At 40.5% G+C, this 20,652-nt stretch overlaps 1 protein-coding gene across 6 annotated transcripts in view; it reads left to right on the top strand.

Moving 5' to 3' along the window:
* PPP3CA (protein phosphatase 3 catalytic subunit alpha) overlaps positions 1 to 20,652 on the top strand; it is a 246,615-nt gene that overhangs the window by 170,100 nt on the left and 55,863 nt on the right. For all 6 annotated transcript variants that reach the window (XM_088453222.1, XM_088453221.1, XM_088453224.1 and 3 more), the window contains exons 6-8: positions 6,053 to 6,192; positions 15,975 to 16,052; positions 18,276 to 18,370. In XM_088453222.1, coding sequence (XP_088309348.1) covers positions 6,053 to 6,192; positions 15,975 to 16,052; positions 18,276 to 18,370 — 313 coding nt within the window. The remainder of the gene's footprint in view (positions 1 to 6,052; positions 6,193 to 15,974; positions 16,053 to 18,275; positions 18,371 to 20,652) is intronic.

Here is a 20,652-nt window from a genome sequence, read left to right as displayed (position 1 = left end):
ATAGTAAACATTTTGGAAGAGCCAATTCTACTGCACTTGATGACCTGATTAACGATGCACTGTGTTATGTGCCTTGAATGAAAATGCTAAATGTACAGTTAGTGCAGGCAGGACATCCTTACAATATAAGGCACAGCAATTAGCGGAGCACTTGTGCATATGTCCCATTATTATTTCTACTCACAGATCCAGCTAAGCCGTGTTTGCAGTGAATCACCTGCACCACTAACGACACTAAAGTGTAGTAAGGAATATATATACACCGAGGGAATAACGTGCTACAAACATTCTATCCTTTAGAAGGGTATCATAGATCATAGATTGATTGATATGGTGACTTTTTAAATATCCTTTTTATTTTACAGTCTGTGTACATTATTTCTTATAGTACATTTTCTAATTTGAAACAAAACAGGTTGGTTATATGAGGTAACCCTACTATCCAGATGCATTTTACATTCACTCAGAGTTATACATTCCATCGTAGAGCACTTAGAAAATGAGTTAGGGGACCATAGTGATATTACTTCTGTACACATGCAGATACACATTATATAGGGGTCTAACTATACAGAAGAGGGGTGGATTCTGGCACTAGTTAACTAATGTGTTAATGTTTATTTAAATAGTGCCTTGTAAAAGTATTCACCCCCCTTTGCATTTTTCATGTTTTGTTGCCTCACAACCTGGAATTAAAATTGATTATTTGAAGGTGTGCATCATATCATGCACAGAACATGCCTACACCAGTGAAGTTGTGTTTTTTTTTAATATTGTGAATCAAACAACATTTAGGGTAACATAACAGAAAACTTCAGCGTGCATAACTATTCACACCCCTAAAGTCAGTACTTTGTCGAGCCACCTTTTGCGGCAATTACAGCCGCAAGTCGCTTTGGATAAGTCCCTATGAGCTTGCCACATCTTGCCCCTGGGATTTTTGCCCGTTCCTCAAGGCAAAACTGCTCCAACTCCTTCATGTTGGATGGTTTCTGCTTGTGAACAGCAATCTTGGTTTGAGATCTGGGCTTTGACTAGGCCATTCCAACACATTTAAATGTTTCCCCTTAAACCACTCGAGTGTTGCTTTAGTAGTATGCTTTGGGTCATTGTCTTGATGGAAGGTGAACCTCCGTCCCAGTCTCAAATCACAGGCAGACTGAAACAGGTTTTGCTCAAGAGTATCCCTGTATTTAGCACCATCTTTCCCTCGACCCGAATTAGTTTCCCAGTCCCTGCTGCTGAAAAACATCCCCGCAGCATGATGCTGCCACCACCATGTTTCACTGTGGGGATGGTGTTCTCGGGGTGATGGGATGTGTTGTGTTTGTGCCAGACATAGCGTTTTCCTTGGTGGCCGAAAAGTTAAATTTTAGTCTCATCTGACCAGAGCACCTTCCTCCATATATTTGTGGAGTCGCCCACATGCCTTTTGGCTTCATAGCAAAGGGGGTGATTACATATGCACATGCCAATTTTCAGAATTTTATTTATAAAGATTATTTTTTACATATATTTTTCTCATTCCACTTCACCAAATTAGACTATTTTGTGCAGATTCATTACATAAAATTCAGATAAAAAAAAATAAATAAATTACAGGTTCTATTGTAACAGGTAAAAAGCCAAGTAGGTGAATACTTTTGCAAGGCACTGTAGGTGTCAAAATAAGACATAACCCCCCCACCACCGCCATCACCCCACAAATCTCATTAACATTGAGTAATTACTTATGCCACTTTCAGACCAAAGCAGGGGTTCCCACCATGCTTTTTCCAGTGCTTGCTCTGAATTAGGGTTTTTTTTGTTTTTTTTTTCGAGCGGCCTCCTGGCCGCTCGAATTGCTGTGGGTAACCACCCACAGCTATAGCGAGTGGCCAGGTTGATGGTCACGATGGTCAAGACCATCGCAATCATCGGGCTTGCGACGAGACCCTTGTGGTAGGGTCTCGTGGCCGCAAGCCCCAGAGAGCTTCTGGCTCTAATAGAGCCGGAAGCTTTCCCACTGACATCACTGGTGATGTCAGTGGGGCCGCCCACAAACGGCAGGTGTTCGCAACGCCTCCGTTTGTGAAGTCACCCCCCGGCCACGCCTACCAAATAGGGCGAGCTGTCAATCACCATCGACAGCTCGCCCCCTTTGGTGCGAGACGCGGAGCGACGGAGCACCCGTCGCTAGCCAGGTCTCACACATGCGCACGACGGAGCCGGCTCCGTCGTGTGCATACCCAATGGGCAGACATCGACCTGGTTGCGAGCGCTTGCGACCGGGTCTGAATCAGGCCCACTGTTTGAACCCAGGTCACAGCTCCTATACCCCTTCACACCTTGGTCCCGGGTTATTTCCGGATCAGCCCCTTTCACACTGAACCTGTGTCTGCCCTGCAAAGTAGTATAGAGTAATCAAAAGTGGACGTTCCCTTCTTACGTCGACTCCAGATCGATCCAGATCTTCCAATTAGCAGCTTGGTAGTGAGACCCAGGTCAAAAAACCCAGGTTGCATCTTTCACACTGCAGGCTACCAGGGTCGGTTAGCGACCATGATTAAGGACCCGGGACATTAGACCCGGGTAGAACTTTTCACACCTAGACAGGACCCGGGTTGACCCCGGCAATATCCCAGGTCAGAAGCTTGGTCTGAAAAGAGTATTAGAAATTCACAATGTAGGCACCTTTTTATACCATGATACCTCTTTCACACACAGAGCAAAAACCCTGGTCTTTGCACATGAACGCACATCAACCCGGGTTTTTGGTATGTGTGAATGCAAACAACCACAACCCTGCTTTTAACCAGGGTCGGACTGAGACCTAAGAATTTGCCAAGTAGATAGACCTGGAAATTTCCTGGATCTTAAGTCTAAAAGGGGCATTCATGGCATAACACATCAGTATACAGTGTAAAAATATGAATGCAAGGCAAAGCAGGAGCAAAGGTAAGAGAATACAAAAAGAAAATGTACACATAGGCAAAAAGAGGAGGACTGGTATAGTTCAAATATCAGGTTCAGAAGTAGGAAAAAGGTCAAACAAATGAGAGGGGCAACTCACGTCCAAGGTCCCAGGGGGAGCACCGCCACCCTCAGTTACATACAGGTGCCACGGATACCATTTAACGAGGGCAGAGGAATGGGCCATAGAGTAGGGAACCTCTCAAGTCTCCATCTTTTAAGTAATTTATGGTAATAAGTTTTGGTGATAACCTTAATGAAAGGTATGCTGAGCAGTGGCGGCTCTGGCGTACATAAGAATATGGCCGAGGAATTAATGATCAGACTCGGGGACTGCAAGGGGATACCAATACAGTGAGGCAAGGGTGGGCTCAGGGGTGAGGGTGAGGGTAAGACCCAACACACTCTTAATAAGGGTAAACACCTCTACCAAAAAGGGACATAGCACGTGGTAGTCCCAAAAGATGTGCATAATTGTACTCTCCATGTGGCAGAGACGCCAACATAGTTTGGAACATATGGGCCATATCCTATGGAGTTTAGTAGGAGTCAGATAGAGTTTATTCAAGAGCTTGATGCATTTCAGTGTGATTTGTGCACTTTGATAAAGAAAAGGAAGAGAGATGAAGTTTCCCACTAAGGGAAAAAGTATGTTGGAGGTGCGATTCCCATTGTAGCTCATGTGATATTCTTTGGTAAGCTTGGTAGAAGGGTCAGTGGTGCAATGTCTAAGTGCACAGTAAGCATCCACACACAGCTTTTGCAGGTTAAAATGAAAATTAGTGGAGCTTTACGGTCAGCATTTCAGGAACAAAATAATTAATGACCTAGCCCCCATGCGGGACACTGCCTCACTACTTGGCCCCTCACTATAATTGGTAGCTAGTCTGTAAACTTAACAGTCTCAATCTCTTCTCTCACAAGTATAGTCACGGCCTACTGGCCTTTACAGCTTCAAGGCCCGCTGGCCTGGCTGGCTTCCACTACTTTACAAACATAGTGAGAGATTTTGTGGTCTTCCTTGTCACCTTCAGGTCTGGACATGGCTTCCACTGTCCTCTTGGCTCACTAGCCTTCAGGCACACTGGACTCCTAACTGCAATAGTCCCACCTGGACTCTGTACACTGGGCAGCACTTCTTTTGACTGGCCAGTCCTCCTTGGACTGACTCCACAGTTCCTTGTGTGAGTGGATCCCTCCAGCCCTAAACAGAATCCATGGCTCACTAGCTTGATATTGCCACACTTAAAAGGGGATTTAACTAAAAGGTTTGGAGGGGAGATAAAGTGGTACCATGAGAAGAAGCAGTAGACAGTCTGGCTATCAACCGGCGTGGGGATGTGTGGAAAACAGTGGGGGTAGCACTGGTCGTCAGAGTATTAGGTTTTTATTATGTTTGCATACAGACTATGATAGTGCATACTTGCCTACTTTTGAAAGAGCATTTCAGGGAGATTGTTAAAGCAACACCTATGAGCACGGCGGTAAAGTGGATGTGCACTGCTACATATGAGAGGCGTATCATAAACTTGATTTACATACAAATGTTAATGAGCCCCAAAGCAGTTAGTAAGATCTATTTAATGATGAAAACACAATGATACTTTTCAGGTAATGAATGTAGCCATAGGGATCATTGTGCCTTATAACTAATGCAGGGCAATGGCACTGATTATCCCATTTGAATGTATATATCTGTATTTTATGTATAGATCAGCTACATAATGGGGGTAAGGCGCAATCAGGGAGATTGTTAGGCTCTTCAGAGACAGGGAGATTGCTACTATTTCAGGGAGTCTCATTGACAATCAGGGAGAGTAGGCAAGTATGGGATAGCCATTAGGTTGGTGATCTAAAATCCACCATGCATTTATGACCCCATCATACCTTTTGAAACCTGCGTACAAAACTGTTCAGTAGGGATGGGTAATATCACCTTAATGAAATGTAAATGATTGTATCCCCACATTATTTATTTATTTTTACTCTGGGGTTCCATGCTTAATTGCATATTTACTTTGAGTCATTAACTTTTTTATGGAATGTGCAATTGGTAATAAGACTGTCACTGGCATTTCTGAACACAGTCTGCATATTTATCAACAAACATTATTTCACTGCTGGGTAATTCAGTTACAAAATCATGAATAATTTAGAAGCTTAAAATAAGTTTGGAAGTCTAGCTTAGTATTGCATATTTTATAACACACATTTCAAGTTGAATGTGTGAATGCATCTTTTTAATGAAAGTTTTCTTCTTTTTAATTGAATGCCAACGCAATGAAATATTATTTAATTCCCCCTCATATAATACTAAGCCCTGGGCTGAAATTTTACTGTTTCTTAGCTAAATTGATGTTTTATTCTGCTTCTTGGCTAATTTAGCGAATTTGATAGATGTATTAAGCAAGGTGACAAGTCAAATGCGGTTTAATTTTATTAAAGGGTTCCCATGGTAAAATATCCAATAGCCTATATGCTTTGAAACAAACACTTCAAAGACTAAGAACTGGTTAGATAGTGCAAATTCTTGCTGTGCTATATTCTTTTAAAGTTTGCGAATTTAGTTTTGTTGGGTTTTTTTGCTCTTATTTTAATGTTTCTTATTATTTTGTGAACATAGATGTGAAACTATATTTCCAAATTATAAGATGTTTGGTTTTAGACTCAAAGCAAACTAAAGCTATTTCAAAATAACGGATGCATATCTAAACTAATCAGCTTTTCTAATCCTTATAGTTCAAGCTGAACTTGACCATTTTCTCATTATATAATATACTACTGATTTGACCCACATTTGTAATTACAAGTGAAATTAATCCCCAAAACATTGGCCAGTACTGCAATGTCCCCACCAAGGACTAATAAGTACTAGGATTGGTTTAATATCCTATGTATGATCATGGTTCCCATGTCCTGGACAACACAATGGAGATGGAAATTTTCAAAAATGTATATTTTGAGTTTAACGTTTATGCAAAATGACAATATGGAGCATTTTAAATTGTTATAATATATTTCTAATTATGGTTTCCCAGTGCATATAATATAAGTGGTTTGATTGTGAAATTGAATTGTTATGTTCATTTGTTTTTCTCAGTTAGATCGCTTTAAAGAACCCCCTGCATATGGGCCTATGTGCGATATCTTGTGGTCAGATCCTCTGGAAGACTTTGGTAATGAGAAAAGCCAAGAACATTTCACTCACAACACAGTTAGGGGATGTTCTTATTTTTACAGGTAAGTAGTATGTCAACTGGTCACTAACCATCCACTATCCATAATACACAGGAACAACTTGCTATGTATTTCCATAATAGTCCTAGGCAGATATTTAATTAGGTATGTCCATTTTTTGGTTTATTACTTTTTTTTTTCTCATCTGGGGTATGTTTTTCTACAGATATCACCTCAAGCTATATCCATACATACGTCTCTATAAACAGGGCTGGCACTAGCCCTGGGCACTTTAGGCAACACCTGCCTACTTCTGACAGAGATGGCACCTCCCTTAATTTGGTATCCCCACTGCTTACCTTAGCAGATGAGGGCAGCATCCTATACACCTGGGACTATAGAAGTATATTTAAGAAAATATATCAACTCTGTTACTTAATGTTGTCTAAAAACCACCCAAAGTGATGAACTAATCTTCCCTCTATCCTCTCTGTCTGTTGTAGCCCACCACAAATCTTAAACAAATAGATAAAAACAAAAGACTCCCTATTAATTGAGCTATGGGGCAATTGAAGTATCAAACCGAGAGTTTCCTAGACTGAGTAACCAAGCAGTTGGATACATGGCATAGAACTCCAAACTATTGCTCATATGGAATCTCGAAACATATATTAACCCACAATATAATGCATCATGGATGACCACTTAATGTGTCCGAGCACTCTGATACTTTGGGTGCTCATCCACTATAAATAATACAGTGGGACAAAATATGTTTAGAGATTATTTTTCTTTTTACTAAAGCATTTATTCACAATTCTTGGTCACTTTTTAGAAGCTGTTTATTCATGACCTTTTTAATTTCTGCAGATATTCTCCCAGAAACAAATTGTAGCGTTTCCGGCTGGTACAAAATCCAGGATCCAGTTTAACTAACCTGTCCCATTCCTGCCACATAACACCTGTTCTCCATTGCCTTCACTGCTTGCTTGTAATGATGAATCTGCATCAAGATTAGCCTATTATCATTCAACTAATTATAAAGCGCAACAGAATATGCTGGTGCTGTATGCTAATAAAGTTCTCCTAACCAGGGTCCTAGGTATGTGATGTAGCTTCGGATTCCTTATACTCCCACTTCCAGATGAAGTAATACTAACAGTATTTGGCATCTCCATATACTCCATATGCTTTTAGCTTGAAATTTCTACTCCAGAAATCTTCAAAAACAGATTACCTATTTAAACAAACATTTCATTGCACCTCTACTTTTAAAATACCCAGTGTTAAGCTCTTTTCTGTAATCTAAAAATCTTTAATGTTTTATATTGTGTTTTTATTCTATGTAAAGTACCTTTAGTCCTACTAGGAGGAAAGCACTATATAAATAAATTATTTGTATTGTATTAATTATATAAGTTATAAGGTCTATGTGTTGAATCAGTAGACAACAGACTCCATTCTGTCAGGGGGCTCCCATTTTATTAATTATCAGCCGACATGGCTTCACTTTCTGTAATAGCCATCGGAAGTAAGAGACTTGACCTGCTTTGTACTTTAATTGTGAATATCAGAGCAGCACATTTGAGGGTAAATATTTGAGGGGGAAGCTCAGGTGTCATACTGAAAGAGAAAACGACCTAAAACATTATGCACTGGTGTGTTTTAAGGGTCTTTTAAGGTGCGTTGAATACCCCAAATGATCAGACTCCTCCCCCAAACAGAAATAATCATTTGACTTAGCAGCAGTCTCACCCCCTCCTATACCATGGAATACCTAATCAAATTGTTGATTAAATGTACCCACATATACAGTATGTGACTTAAATTTGAAATGGTGACCCAAAATCCTGTTTTTTCAACATTGATAGTTCCTATTCAACATTCCAACTGTACATTTTATTTTTTGTAGTCATAAGTTAGCTTCTTTTATGCTTACAACTACTTTTTTGCAGAATTGTTATTGCTGTAGAGGTAATGGCCATACATGATGTATTAGCTATCAGACCTTAAAGTGGGTGTCATGCAGAAAATATTTATTATTCATGTGAATGAATACACTAGCCAGTTACATTGCAATTTAAGTGTTATTTACTAGTTTTTTTTTTTACGATTGCAAAGTTAACTCCATCAGAAAATGTATCTTAGTTTGTTTCAGCATAGGTTACTTCATGTCCACCTTTTCCGCCAGAGGGATATGCAGGTTTTTTCTGTTATGGGATGTCAAGTGCTGGATTTGGCAGAAAGTTTTCTTTTCTCTTTGAGTAAGTTGCTATATAAGAGCTGGTACATACTGTAGCCGCAGCTGGAACCTTTTGGTATTATGCTTGATACAGTAAATATCGGTGACTAGGGAATTCAGATACAAAGAAACAAATGGATTAAAGAGTAAGGGTAGCGGGTCACTTATTACTGTACCTGAATTGAGTGTGTGTGTCTTTTAGGCAACACTTGATGCAGATTATTCTACGGTAGGTTAGTAATGCTAGATTCTTTTCTGGGAAGGTTCAGGCACAGGTCTCTGCACCTCCCCCTCCTAAGTCCTTACCCTTCCTACTCCGGTGTGTCCCTTTATTTTTCCTTTTCATTCCTATTTTTACTAGTTGGTTCTTATTGACCAATCGCAAAAGAGGTGGCTTGGAGGTTTTATTTTAAGGATTGTAAGTTTTGTATTGAATTTCCATTTAAATATACCATGTAGACACAAACTGTAATCAACAAAGTAATGCTCAACTCTAAATATGTGAATGCTCATATTTATTTAAAAATCAATAAAGTGCAGTTTAAATAAATATCAGAAGAGAACACCACTACCTTTGCAAGCTGTCCTGTCTAGCTATCTGATTTTATCCAAGCAATGGCATTGGCCAGGCCCCTTGCTACAGATGTGTCCTCCTACATCTAGCCTTAATTCGCCATGCTGCGCAATATGCCTGGCATGAGTGAGCCGCTAGCGCCGGCCGTCTTTTTTTTTTTTTTGGTGAATATGCGTCTAAGTTGCAATGCTCTGTCACTAGGACACACCTGGAGGCTCTGGTGGTTAATTTGATATGTGATACTTTTGACGTGTGCAACTGAGGCTGTAAACAGAACCTGGTGTGGAAAAAAGTGTTGATTGAGAAACTAAGTCAAAAGCTGGCCATAATCCTGCACGATTTCGGGCCGATTGCCCAATTTTCGATGAGTCATAAGATGGATCTTGTGAAAATCGTGTATTATTTTAGTAAGATAAGATCTGATACGCGCTCCTGCAGCTCCTATTATCGGATCTTATGATCAGATGTGCAGCACATATTGTCCATCGTATCCTGTGCAGATCGTGCCATTTATTTTGTTCATGCGATCCATCGTGCAGCAATTCAAGTCATTTCAATGACCGTTTCCCTTATGAGTCTGTGAGACACAGGATCGATCTTATGACAGATCCTGTGGTAAAGAAAAACAACAAACATGCTGCTGGGACTGCCAGGGAGCTCCGGGGAATCGTAGGGAAATCGTGTGATGAATCTGATCTTATGCTGGTCGTGTTGGTATATGGCCAGCAGAACACAGATATACAAGTGTCACATATCCAATTAATCAGCACAGTCTCCTGGTTTGTCCTCGTCTCGTTTTTGGCAAAAAAATATGTCCGATGGTAGCAGAGTCTCACGGGACTTGGCACACTGAGAGGTGCTGTATGGCACGACTGCAGCAGAGATGTGTAAGGACACATCTGTATCTCTTTCTAGTAGAGGCTTTGTACATGTGCAGTATGTAATTCAGGATATGGATCAAGGGTTAAAAAATGGACAGGACTAACCTGAAATGTGTAAAAAGGGGACATATTGAAATAGTTATATAGAACAAGATACTTATATTTAATAAGAGGAGAAGCTGAACTTTTTGTCTTTCTGTCAGTGTGTCTGGGCAGCGAATTGTCTCGAGACTTTTTGGGGTAGATGCTTAGCATGTTCTATTTTAACAAGCAACTACTGAAAGTAACTTGCTTATTACTGATGACTTGTTTTTTTGTGTTTTGGGTTTCTTTGCCATCATTTCAGTTTTCTTCGGGTAGCAGTATGTGTCCAGTTTGATTTTATCTGCTTCCTCTTTGATATCTATTCAGTAACCACTTGTCAAGTTTTTATCTGACTTCCTGCCACAAGGCTCATTTGTAGCATGATGGTAACACATTTCAGTTAGGATACATAAAGGATACAGCACTGTCTATCAGTTGTCATCTGTGGAGAGTAACTGATGTATATGCAGTATGCTTCTGTTATTGCAGCTTCAAATTTCTGATGCAGTGGTTTTCAGCTGCCCTCCATTGACCAATGAATAAGCCGATGTTTTCATAAATGGAACGATTTGTTTTGCCATTGCACATGCATCATTTCCATTGCACATGTGTCTTAGTCACACTGCGCAAGTATCAAGGGACATTACTGGAGTTGCATGCTGCAAGTCGTTGATTGACAGTCAGTAAACATTTGGGTGCTGCAACAGGGAGTGTCAGCTAAAATGCGGACGTGTCTTGGCAGTTTCGGGGGGATGTCACATCCTGCGTCTGCGATACCGTACGCAAGTAATTTGGCTCTAGCATCTCAGTTCCCGCAGCCATTTTGCACAACCAAAAGGCTGTTCAGGAGTCCGGTAATCTGGGACCGAACTGCGTATTTGTACGCAGTTGCTTAGGTCTGCGATGATGCCCGTGACCGTCCGATGCAATCGACAGAGGCTGCGACATTTGCATGTTTTCGCAGAGCAGCTGCATACGGGAACACAGCTGCAGTGACAATAGCGCATACAACTCTGAATCAGGCCCTATATACTGTATGGTATCCATCAAGTCATGCTTACAGTTTCTTAATTCTCTCCTTAACAATGTTAGGGTGTAATGCCGGGTATCCACTACCCGATTACATAGAACGATTGCACGATTACGACATCGTAATCGTGCAATTGTTCAGTAATCGGGCACACATCGGGGATGTAACTGTCGGAAACGACCAGCGAAGCGCGCTCCCACTGGTCGTTTCCGACATCAGTCATCGCCCGAACATGCTGGTGAACCTGATGACGATAACGTCAGATTGAGCATGTTAGGGGATGATTGACGTGCCTGCACTGAACGACTGATCATTCAGTGTAGGCACAGCACCAGACTGAAACAACTGTACGATTACAATGTCGTAATCGTGCAGTGGTTTATATGTCTGCTAGTGGTTGTGCCCCTTAAGTGATAGATATTGTATAACATGTTCTTTATACATTTTACATTTGGAAATGTAACTACTGTTGATAGTTTATGAAAGAGAGGCCGGACTAATATTTGGGTTTTGAGTTGACTAAATGAAAATGCCATTAACACTTCAATTGTTTGCCATCCATCTAAAGCAGCTGTTACCATGGCAACATCTTATGTTCTAGTGTATTAACCTAGATGCAATTGGATAAATGTTTTGTGCATAAAGTATAATGAGGTCAATGTTGTCTGTGACTGTACTGGTATTATTCTCTATAAGTTTCATGGAAACCTATTTCTTTTGATCACAGGAAAATCACAGTTTCCTTTCCCTTTGTTCCTGGCACTTATGAAAAGATGTCTCTCCTCATTTGCTTATTTGCTTTGAAGAAAACAATTTTCTTCTCTCAGGGTTAAACCTGATATGCATAATTTTCAGAGCTCAGCCATTTAACAAATATATTTCTTATTTGGGTATGGAAAAGATCCACTCAGCAACCAAAATCTAGGAACACTGGGTTAACAACTAATGTTTCTTGCTTCAATGCAGAATGCTGATCATCGTCTCCCGTTTGAGGACATTGAGTGATATATTTATTGCCTGTTTGGTGAAAACCTGTTTTATGTGTAAAATAGTAGGGACTAGTCTAAAGGTTCTTTTTGTATGCAGATATTTTCCAACCACACTAATAGGCTAAATATCAATCAGAAGCAATCCTGTTGATCAGCAGGAATGGACAGTTGTAGACCTACAGAAATATAAGTGGTAGTTGTTATTGTATTAGTTATCGAATAAAACATACTGTCGGAACAGTTTCATTGACTTAAGGGGCCGATTCAGACCCGGAAGCTAAGCTGCGATCGCTCGCATCCAAAAGGGGACGGGTATGCAAATTCCACAATCGCACTGTCTGGCTTAAGGATGCCCTCTATGTCTTCGAGAGCGACAGCAGAGTTTGCGCACGCCAGTGTAATGGCGTCCACCTTTCTTTCTTAGCACACGTCATCTCCAGGAAGTGTATGATTAATCAGTAACATCGAGAGCCATCGGAGCTGCTCTAGGCGCTTGAGGTAGAACCTACCCCTGCCGCAAGCACTGCGATCACTGCAGGCTGAAATACAACCAGGTGACGTGTACAATGACGCTTCCATGCTAATTATGGATGCCCATTAAACGCCGTTTTGACGCCCAGATGCGCCTGCGTTTGCACCACCACTCCCCCATTCACAAGCACCTTCCCCTGTTACCACCCACAAACGGCACTATCTGATGCATACGCATGCACAGATGGGTGACAATCACCCATAGCGAGCGAATGCGGCTTAGCGTCCGGCTCTGAATCGGCCCCTATGTCTGTATATACACTTAGGAAACACAGTGTAGGGTGAATATAAGACCCATTGGGGAACTGTTTATTGTGAAGGGATAGTTTTACTCTCATTTAGTTTTAAGTTTGGGCTAAGAAACATTTTTGTATTGGTTTGAGAGGATGATGGAGTGTTTACATTGATTGCAGGTTAGGAGCCTTATACATGACTTTAGCATTAACTTAAGGCATTTTACTTGTACAACATTACATACTGTATAAGTGGCTGTTACGGTGCAGCTTGCGCCATATGGGGGTTTCCGCTTTCTTTTTGCCCTATCTTTCAAGGGGTTTGCTGTAGAGATAGCACAGCTGACCACCATCTTGCAAAGTGGTAAGTGAAGGCTTACTGCTCTCCGCCAGTATCTTTCTGTCAGCTTAGTGTTGCAAAATGTGAACTTCTTTTAGGACCGCCGAAGGACTCTCTGCATCCTGTTTAGGATTGATCCTTGGTATCTGGCTAAATGTGCATCTCAGTGCCTGGACTACATACTGTATATGGACTGTCACATGTACAATGTTTAAACTTGTCTATTATTTACATACAAAATTTATGATTGCTTCCTTAACTGAAACACAATCATTTCCAAAAATAGGTTTTCAGCAGAATTTATGGTCTTTGAGAGTTACATTTAATACCAATGTAGCTTTTGTGGTTCAGTTATGCATGCCTTATGCTGAGTAATGACAGAGAGCAGGAATGGTGTTCATGAACAATTATAGATCGAGAGATCACATCCTTTGTAATTTCCAAAGGGTAGGTGGTTGTGGTTGTAGGCACTTTATGCTGTCAAATGCACCTTTTTAAAGGAAGAGATCTACACACATTGGTTTGACAGGAGCCTGGTATCACTGCTCTTTACAGCTGTAAATGCTTAAATACAGCATACCACTTCAAACTTTGCTACATGTGGACACACAGGACTCACATGAGCTTCTATTAACAGTCTAATTTTCTGAATGGCTACAAGTTGTTCTAGCTCCACCCACTAAATCTCCTGCTTATTATTTTGTGTTATTCTGACAAAAGGGAAAAAAGCCCTGCCCCCAGACAGCAATAGTTACTACTGGGTAATGGCAGTAATCATCTGTACTGGCTATCTCCAGCAGTAGTTTCCTCATACATTGTACATGTACTTCTGCAATCCTAGTATCACTATCGCTTTCTCAGATCACAGAAGAGAAGAAGAAATGCTTTACTTATTTAAATCAAGCCTTTTTTCACATCTGAATGGCCCTAATTTAATAATTATTTTTTCTCTAAATATTTATTTTTATTTTATTCCAATGAAAATGGAACTAGATATCTTTGTCCGTACTTCTAGTTCCACAGTGCATGTGCAGAAGTACCCAGATATATCTGGAGAATTGGTAAATTATGGCAAAAGAAGATGGTAAATAGTCTCATACATTGTTAATATTCATTAATAATGAAACCATTGTACCATTCTCTTATTGCTTGGTAATGTTGTGACTACTATTGGCATACTTTTAATGTCTTTTCTCACATAGGCCCTGATGCAGAAGGGACCGTTAGCTGCACACAACAGCAGTGACTGCATGCACCATTGAATCAGGCCCATATTCTGTTTAAAAACAGGCAGTTTTGTATCCATCCATGTTGTCCTGCACTGTGTATAGGACAGAATTGAATACAATGTAAATGGTCAAGTTATTTTGTCATGAACAGGCAACGGAGGGATATATAAGCAGCCATTCCACTAATCTTTCAAACTGAATTAATCTATATTGGGTATAATCCCCAGGTTCAAGGCCACCATCAGAGGGGGGACTGCCGGGACTGCAGTCCCAGGCCTGGACAGAGATGGGGCCCGGCAAAGCCCTCCACCAAACTCACTTTCCAGTAATGAGTGAGCTACACTCTGAGTCAGCAGCAGCTATTCTACCCTGACCCCTATGTACTCGGCTTATGGTTCTTCAGGGGGTTCTGGGAGTTGTAGGCTTGTTGAGCAGCTAATATGTGCATAACTACATGTCCCAGCAGGCCGTTGGTGACGGCATATCCATCAAGCATTCATGCTTCTTCCCTGTTTCCCAATGCTTCCTGAAAGCAAATGCCTGCCAGCACCCGGTGATTTACAGCTTTCAGGACACAGGCTGAGGTGCTAAAGAGATTTTCCTGTTTAGGGCAAGGTAGGGACAGACTCTACGTTTACTGCCGGTGGGAGGTGATCACACTCTTACTGAAAAGGACTATAAACATTCTTATGCTTTAAGTGTTTATGTTTAACTGCAGCTGTAACTAATTGCATTAACAGTAACTTTTACTGCTTTACTTACCCATTACTTAGCAGAACTTATAAGTAACCCAGGCCCTGTGTCTGCCCCTTCATTACTGTGCTTCTGTGCAAGTGTCAGGTATCCATGTTTTGGTATGGGAAGGGGATTTGGTGATGACTGTATATTGCAATGATTGTTAACATGCATACAGTGTTTAATAGGTTTATAAATCCTTTAGGAAATAGTGCCCCACAGACCACTGTTCAGCTATGTGGGTAAGACTATTGCTGTATTCTGTTTTTGGTTGAATCCCACAAATGTTAGGTCAGTAATATCACAATTACAGGAGACCAGTTCTTGTGGGGCCGCAGAGTTACAGCACAGTCCGAGGGAACATCTGTAAATGTAGCGCCAAAGTGTCAAATTCTAAAACAAATAAAAACAATTAATGAATAATAAATAAAATAAGTAGAAAATGAGGGTAGGGAAGAGACACCTCTCTAGCTGACACACCCCTGGGTGGCAAAGGGGGGGGGGGGTTTGAGTCTATTTTGTTAATCCTGGGCCCCACGTTCCTGATGGCAGCCCTGCCCAGGTCAAGAGAAATACATTTTATTATAGGGTGCTTTTCTACCAAACTGCAACTGAAAAGTTAATAACATTTTTCAGTTTGGGAATATGAATAAAAAAAAAAAAAAACGTGTGAAACCTTACCTTTAGGATTATTGGTGCAATGAAACAAAAACATTTTTATGAATCATTAAGGAGCAAAACAATTTCTTGGACTTTTATGTTTAGAAATAATGGTCCAAGCTTTTGCATTAAAGTTATTTTCTAATACAGCTCAAATAGATGTGGTTTCAATGAGATTATTTTTACTTGTTAAATGGTGGAGTCATTTCACAGTTTTCAGCTGAAATTAAAAAAAAATATTTCAGTGAAGTTAATTAAGTTGGTATTAAGATAAAATATGCCGCTTCCTAATGAACACTCTTGTTTTCTCTTAACAGCTATCCAGCTGTCTGTGAATTCCTTCAGCACAATAACTTGTTATCTATACTTCGAGCTCATGAAGCCCAAGATGCTGGGTGAGTTAATTTTCTCAAATGTATCATTTACTGTGTAACATGCAAAATATATTTGCTAAAGTTTATTATGGTATTAACTGGAGGGAGCATGGAGGGATTTGGATCAGAGTCCAATTTCTCAGGATGCGTAAGTCAGTTTACTGTTGAACACCTCCGCATCATATTCATCGGCTGGTCACAATGCAGTTCTTTAGGGTCTGTTGTTTGGTATGACTGAATAATTTCCAAATCTGCAAATGTAATGATTAGGAGCTTTATTATGCTGGGCATATACTGTCAGATAAAAATATCCGTCAGACCGACAGACCAATTTTCTGACATTTTTTGATTGACAGGCTTCGGGCGGTGGGGAAAGTGCAATGCTGGGCTTCATTCCCAAAAAAGGAGGCATGTTCTTCCAAGGCCAGGGTCTGCTTCTTCCGATGCAGATTTACTGGCCCTGGAACACTGCACAGCCTGGCTAGCCTGAGAAACCCATGGTTTACTCAGATGACCAGTGTTCACAGAAGTGACCCGATCATACAGGCATGTAGCAGGCGACTGTTTACACAAGACGCCTCTGGCATCATTAGCATATTTTAGCACAGTAGCTGCATCTAAAGATGCAACTACTATGCTATTGCGTCCATCTCTGAATCAGGCCCTTACTTATATGAATGGTTAACAAGGGCCTATTTAACATTAAATATTTGTAGTTATTCCCTGATAATAACAATTTTCTGGAGTTACACGCAAGTACTAATTATAACGCAAATGTAAGGCTCTGTAGCAGATATCTGTTACAGTCCCTCCATTTATGACTGCAGCTGCATCCTCTTTAGGTTTCTATGGGATACGGTCAATATCCCAACAGTCAGGATGCCGACGCTTAGAGTGCCGACACCTATCAGAATCCCTGCTTCGGCATCCTGACGGTTAGTGGGGCTAGGGGGAGGGTTAGGGTTAGGCAATAGGGGGGGGTGTTGGGTTTAGAGTGTCTGAAGGGAGGGTTTGGTTTAGGGGGAGGGGTTGGGTACTTACCGGCCATTGTCGGTATTTCAACCCTATTGGGATGCCAGCATCCGAATTCTGAGCGCTGGAATCCCGTACCCAACTAGTTTCTAATGGGCTGCAAATGCAAATAAAGGGGTCCTTAAAGTACTAAATTATGCTTATTATTAGTTAAGAAATCGGTAAACAAAGCACATTATTTGTTAACACATATTGTGCATAATTTAATACTTTACAAATAATGTTAAGTGTTTTATTACATTATCAACAAAATAAATGTGGCTGCTAAAACTAATGAAAAACTATATGCCAGTCACAGCCGGGCTGATCGATATTTTACCATCGTTCGCCCACAGATAAAGTAGAATTATCGGGGTGATCCGCTGCTTTGGACGGAATGCCCCAATAATTGTATAGTGTATGCCCAACATTAGGCATACAAGTTTTAGATAAAAGGGGTTAAAAATTATTATGCTACAACTCTGCATAATGCATACGGGGTGTGCTATGTTATGTCAACAACAAAATGTCAACATGGTCAGAATGTTGACATGCACATTTTTCTAGTGTTATAACAGTAGCTCTATTCAGGGCCTGTTAAACTAGATATGCAATTTTAATACTTATGATTTATGGCCAACTGTGTGGACAGCTAGGCAGCTGGTCATCATCATGCTGCCATGATGATGGGCCTATTTTTATGTGGAGGCCTGGAGTTGTAGCACCTTCCACCTCATTGTAAATCTTTCCCTGCCCTAAACCTAACCGCAGCCTAAACCTAACCCTAAACTTGTAATGTCGGCATTATAACTGTCAACATTCACAATGTCAACATAATAACCATGTTGACATTGTGAATGCTGACACATCCATTGGCGACATTTTGACCATGTCGACATGCTAAATGTTGACATTCATACAATGTTGACATACTGCCCCACCTAAAGTTGCTAACATTATTAATAAACCTGCGACAGCAAGAATCCACAATTACATTGACTGAGACATTATCCATATTAAAGAAAGGTATTTTTGTATCCAAGTCTCCATATTCTCACTTTTGGAAGGGGCTACACATTCTCTGTCATTTAAACCTGAATTATATAATAATAATATTTATAAGAATCAACTGACTTGCTTCCATGGAGATTCTCCCAAAGATGTTCCCTCCCTTGGGGAACTGTCTAGCTAAAAAGATAACTATGGGCTTATAACCTGTTATTTATGTTACAGGTATCGTATGTATAGGAAAAGCCAAACAACAGGCTTCCCCTCCCTAATCACAATATTTTCAGCACCAAATTACCTAGATGTATACAATAATAAAGGTAAGACTTCCTTTTGGTTTTTCATTATTTCCTTTTTCTTTTTGTTATAAATAACATGTATTGCGGTCAGAAAATATGAAGTTTATGTATTACATATTAATGAAATGAAATGTATTAATGAAGACACAGAAGCCCATCAGAAATAGGACTTTAAAGAACTATTATCATTATATGTGAAATACTTTATTTTAATTTTATTAATGTGTTAGTATTTAGTTGATGTATTAGTTTAAAAATGTATATGGCAATATTAGGGTGTTATGTAAAATGTTCCGAGGCTATGGAATCGGCGGGATTTCGGCAAATTTGGTGCTAAATTTAAAGCAACAATCAGTTATAGGCTGGTAGCCGATTGCCGCTTTAAATTTAACAACAAACTTTGAAATCCTGCCAGTTTCGAAATCTCTGGACCTTTTAAATGAAACCCTTTAGTCTTTTCCATTTTATTATTCACAAGCACACAACAAACATGTCAAGGAGTATTTGTATGACTGAAATAAATGTAATTAAACTAGTTACTGAAAATAAAGATGCACAGTGACATTGTCATACTGTAGTCTTTGGGGAGCTCCTACAAAAGGCTATTGCAGAGTGAATACTACACCAGGGAGAGTTGCAAAATGTGAGAAAAGTGCCCAGAAAAGTGAGCAACTTGCTTATGCGTCCATGCAGATTTGTCTTATCCTGCCACATAAACTTGACTGCAGTTGGTTGGGAGGAACAGGGTGTTTGTAACATAGGGCATATGAGGTATGTTTGCGCAGTTGCGAATACATAGCAGTAAAAATTAGGGGTGTGCACCGGCCACTTTTTGTGTTTTGGATCTGGATCTTTCTTCGTGTTCTGCATCTGGATTGGTTTTGCCAAGACCACCCATCCAGGTTTTGGTTTTGGCAAAACCAATCCAGATGCAGGGCAGCTTACACCACACAGGGCAGCCCCTGTAAAAATTATTTGGATGAAGAGCAGCTTACACCACACAGCGCAGCCCCTGTAAAAATTATTTGGGTGAAGGACAGCTTACACCACACAGCGCAGCCCCTGTAAAAATTATTTGGGTGAAGGACAGCTTACACCACACAGGGCAGCATACCCCTACACCACACAGGGCAGCCCCTGTAAAAATTATTTGGACTGAATATACAGCAAAGGACAGCACCACTTGACTGGACTGGACTGGACTGATACAGCAGAGCACGTCACCCCCAGCCCAGACTGATACAGCAGAGCACGTCACCCCCAGCCCAGACTGATACAGCAGCACAGCACCACTGGACTGGACTGATACAGCAGAGCAGGTTGATACAGCAGAGCCACTTTCCCACAGGCGCTGCACTACACATCCTCTCACTACACTCTCCAGGACTGGAGTGAAGATGGCGGGGCGGGGTGCGCGAAATGTGCAAAGTCTGGGTCTCGCGAGAATCCTACACCAGGATGATGATGTTTTGCCTCGTTCTTTTAAACGAGTATGGTGGGAAAACGCGAGCCGGACTCAGTTCCCGGCTCGGATCGGGTGGGGTTCGGATTTTGAAAATCGGAACCCGCTCATCCCTAGTAAAAATTAACCTATATGTCTTGCAAAGCCTTATTTTTTTACAAGTGATCATAGCGGGTGCTAACAGATGATGCTGTTCCCCTGTACTAGCGATCTGCTTGTGATTGGCTGTTTGTGAATGGCCTGTTGACACTGACTGGTGCTTTCTTCATAACTTGGCAATGTAGTATGCTTTTGTGAGTGTGTTTTAGCAATTTATTTTTTCTTACACATTTGAGATTGGGACCGGTTTCTACTGTATTATGTTTCTAGGGTTTATTTAATGCCTAATAGCAAATGTGTTTGTTGCACAAGCATTGAATGGTTTACAACATAGGAGGTAAGAGTCTGTGACATGTGCCCCAGAATATTTGTCTTTATAAAGTTGTTCATTATGTGCTTTACAGGACTACAACAAACAGGATGTTTCAAAATAGTTGATTGCTATTGTTATTAATTAACCATTTTTTATAATAGTTGAAATATTGTTATCTTACCTTCTATACAATAATGTTGAATATCTTGGTATTCTAAAAAAACAGGTTAATAACTATTCTTGTGTAACTTGTAGTTATCTGTTCATTTATAATTTTGACTAGATTTAATATTTGCGCGCTACTGTCTCATTTGCACTTAGCTATTCCTGCAGTGTACCACATTTAGTCAGTCCTATTGCTTATAATAGACTTAAAGTTACTACTGCATGGTGAGCAGTCTACATTGCTTAAAGCCATTTAAAAATATA

Source organism: Taudactylus pleione, unplaced genomic scaffold (assembly GCF_031769625.1).
Source record: "Taudactylus pleione unplaced genomic scaffold, aTauple2 ptg000573l, whole genome shotgun sequence".
In the NCBI taxonomy this organism is placed as follows: Eukaryota; Metazoa; Chordata; class Amphibia; order Anura; family Myobatrachidae; genus Taudactylus; species Taudactylus pleione.
The sequence above is the reverse complement of the archived record's forward strand: the minus strand, read 5'-3'. Positions and strand labels throughout refer to the sequence as shown.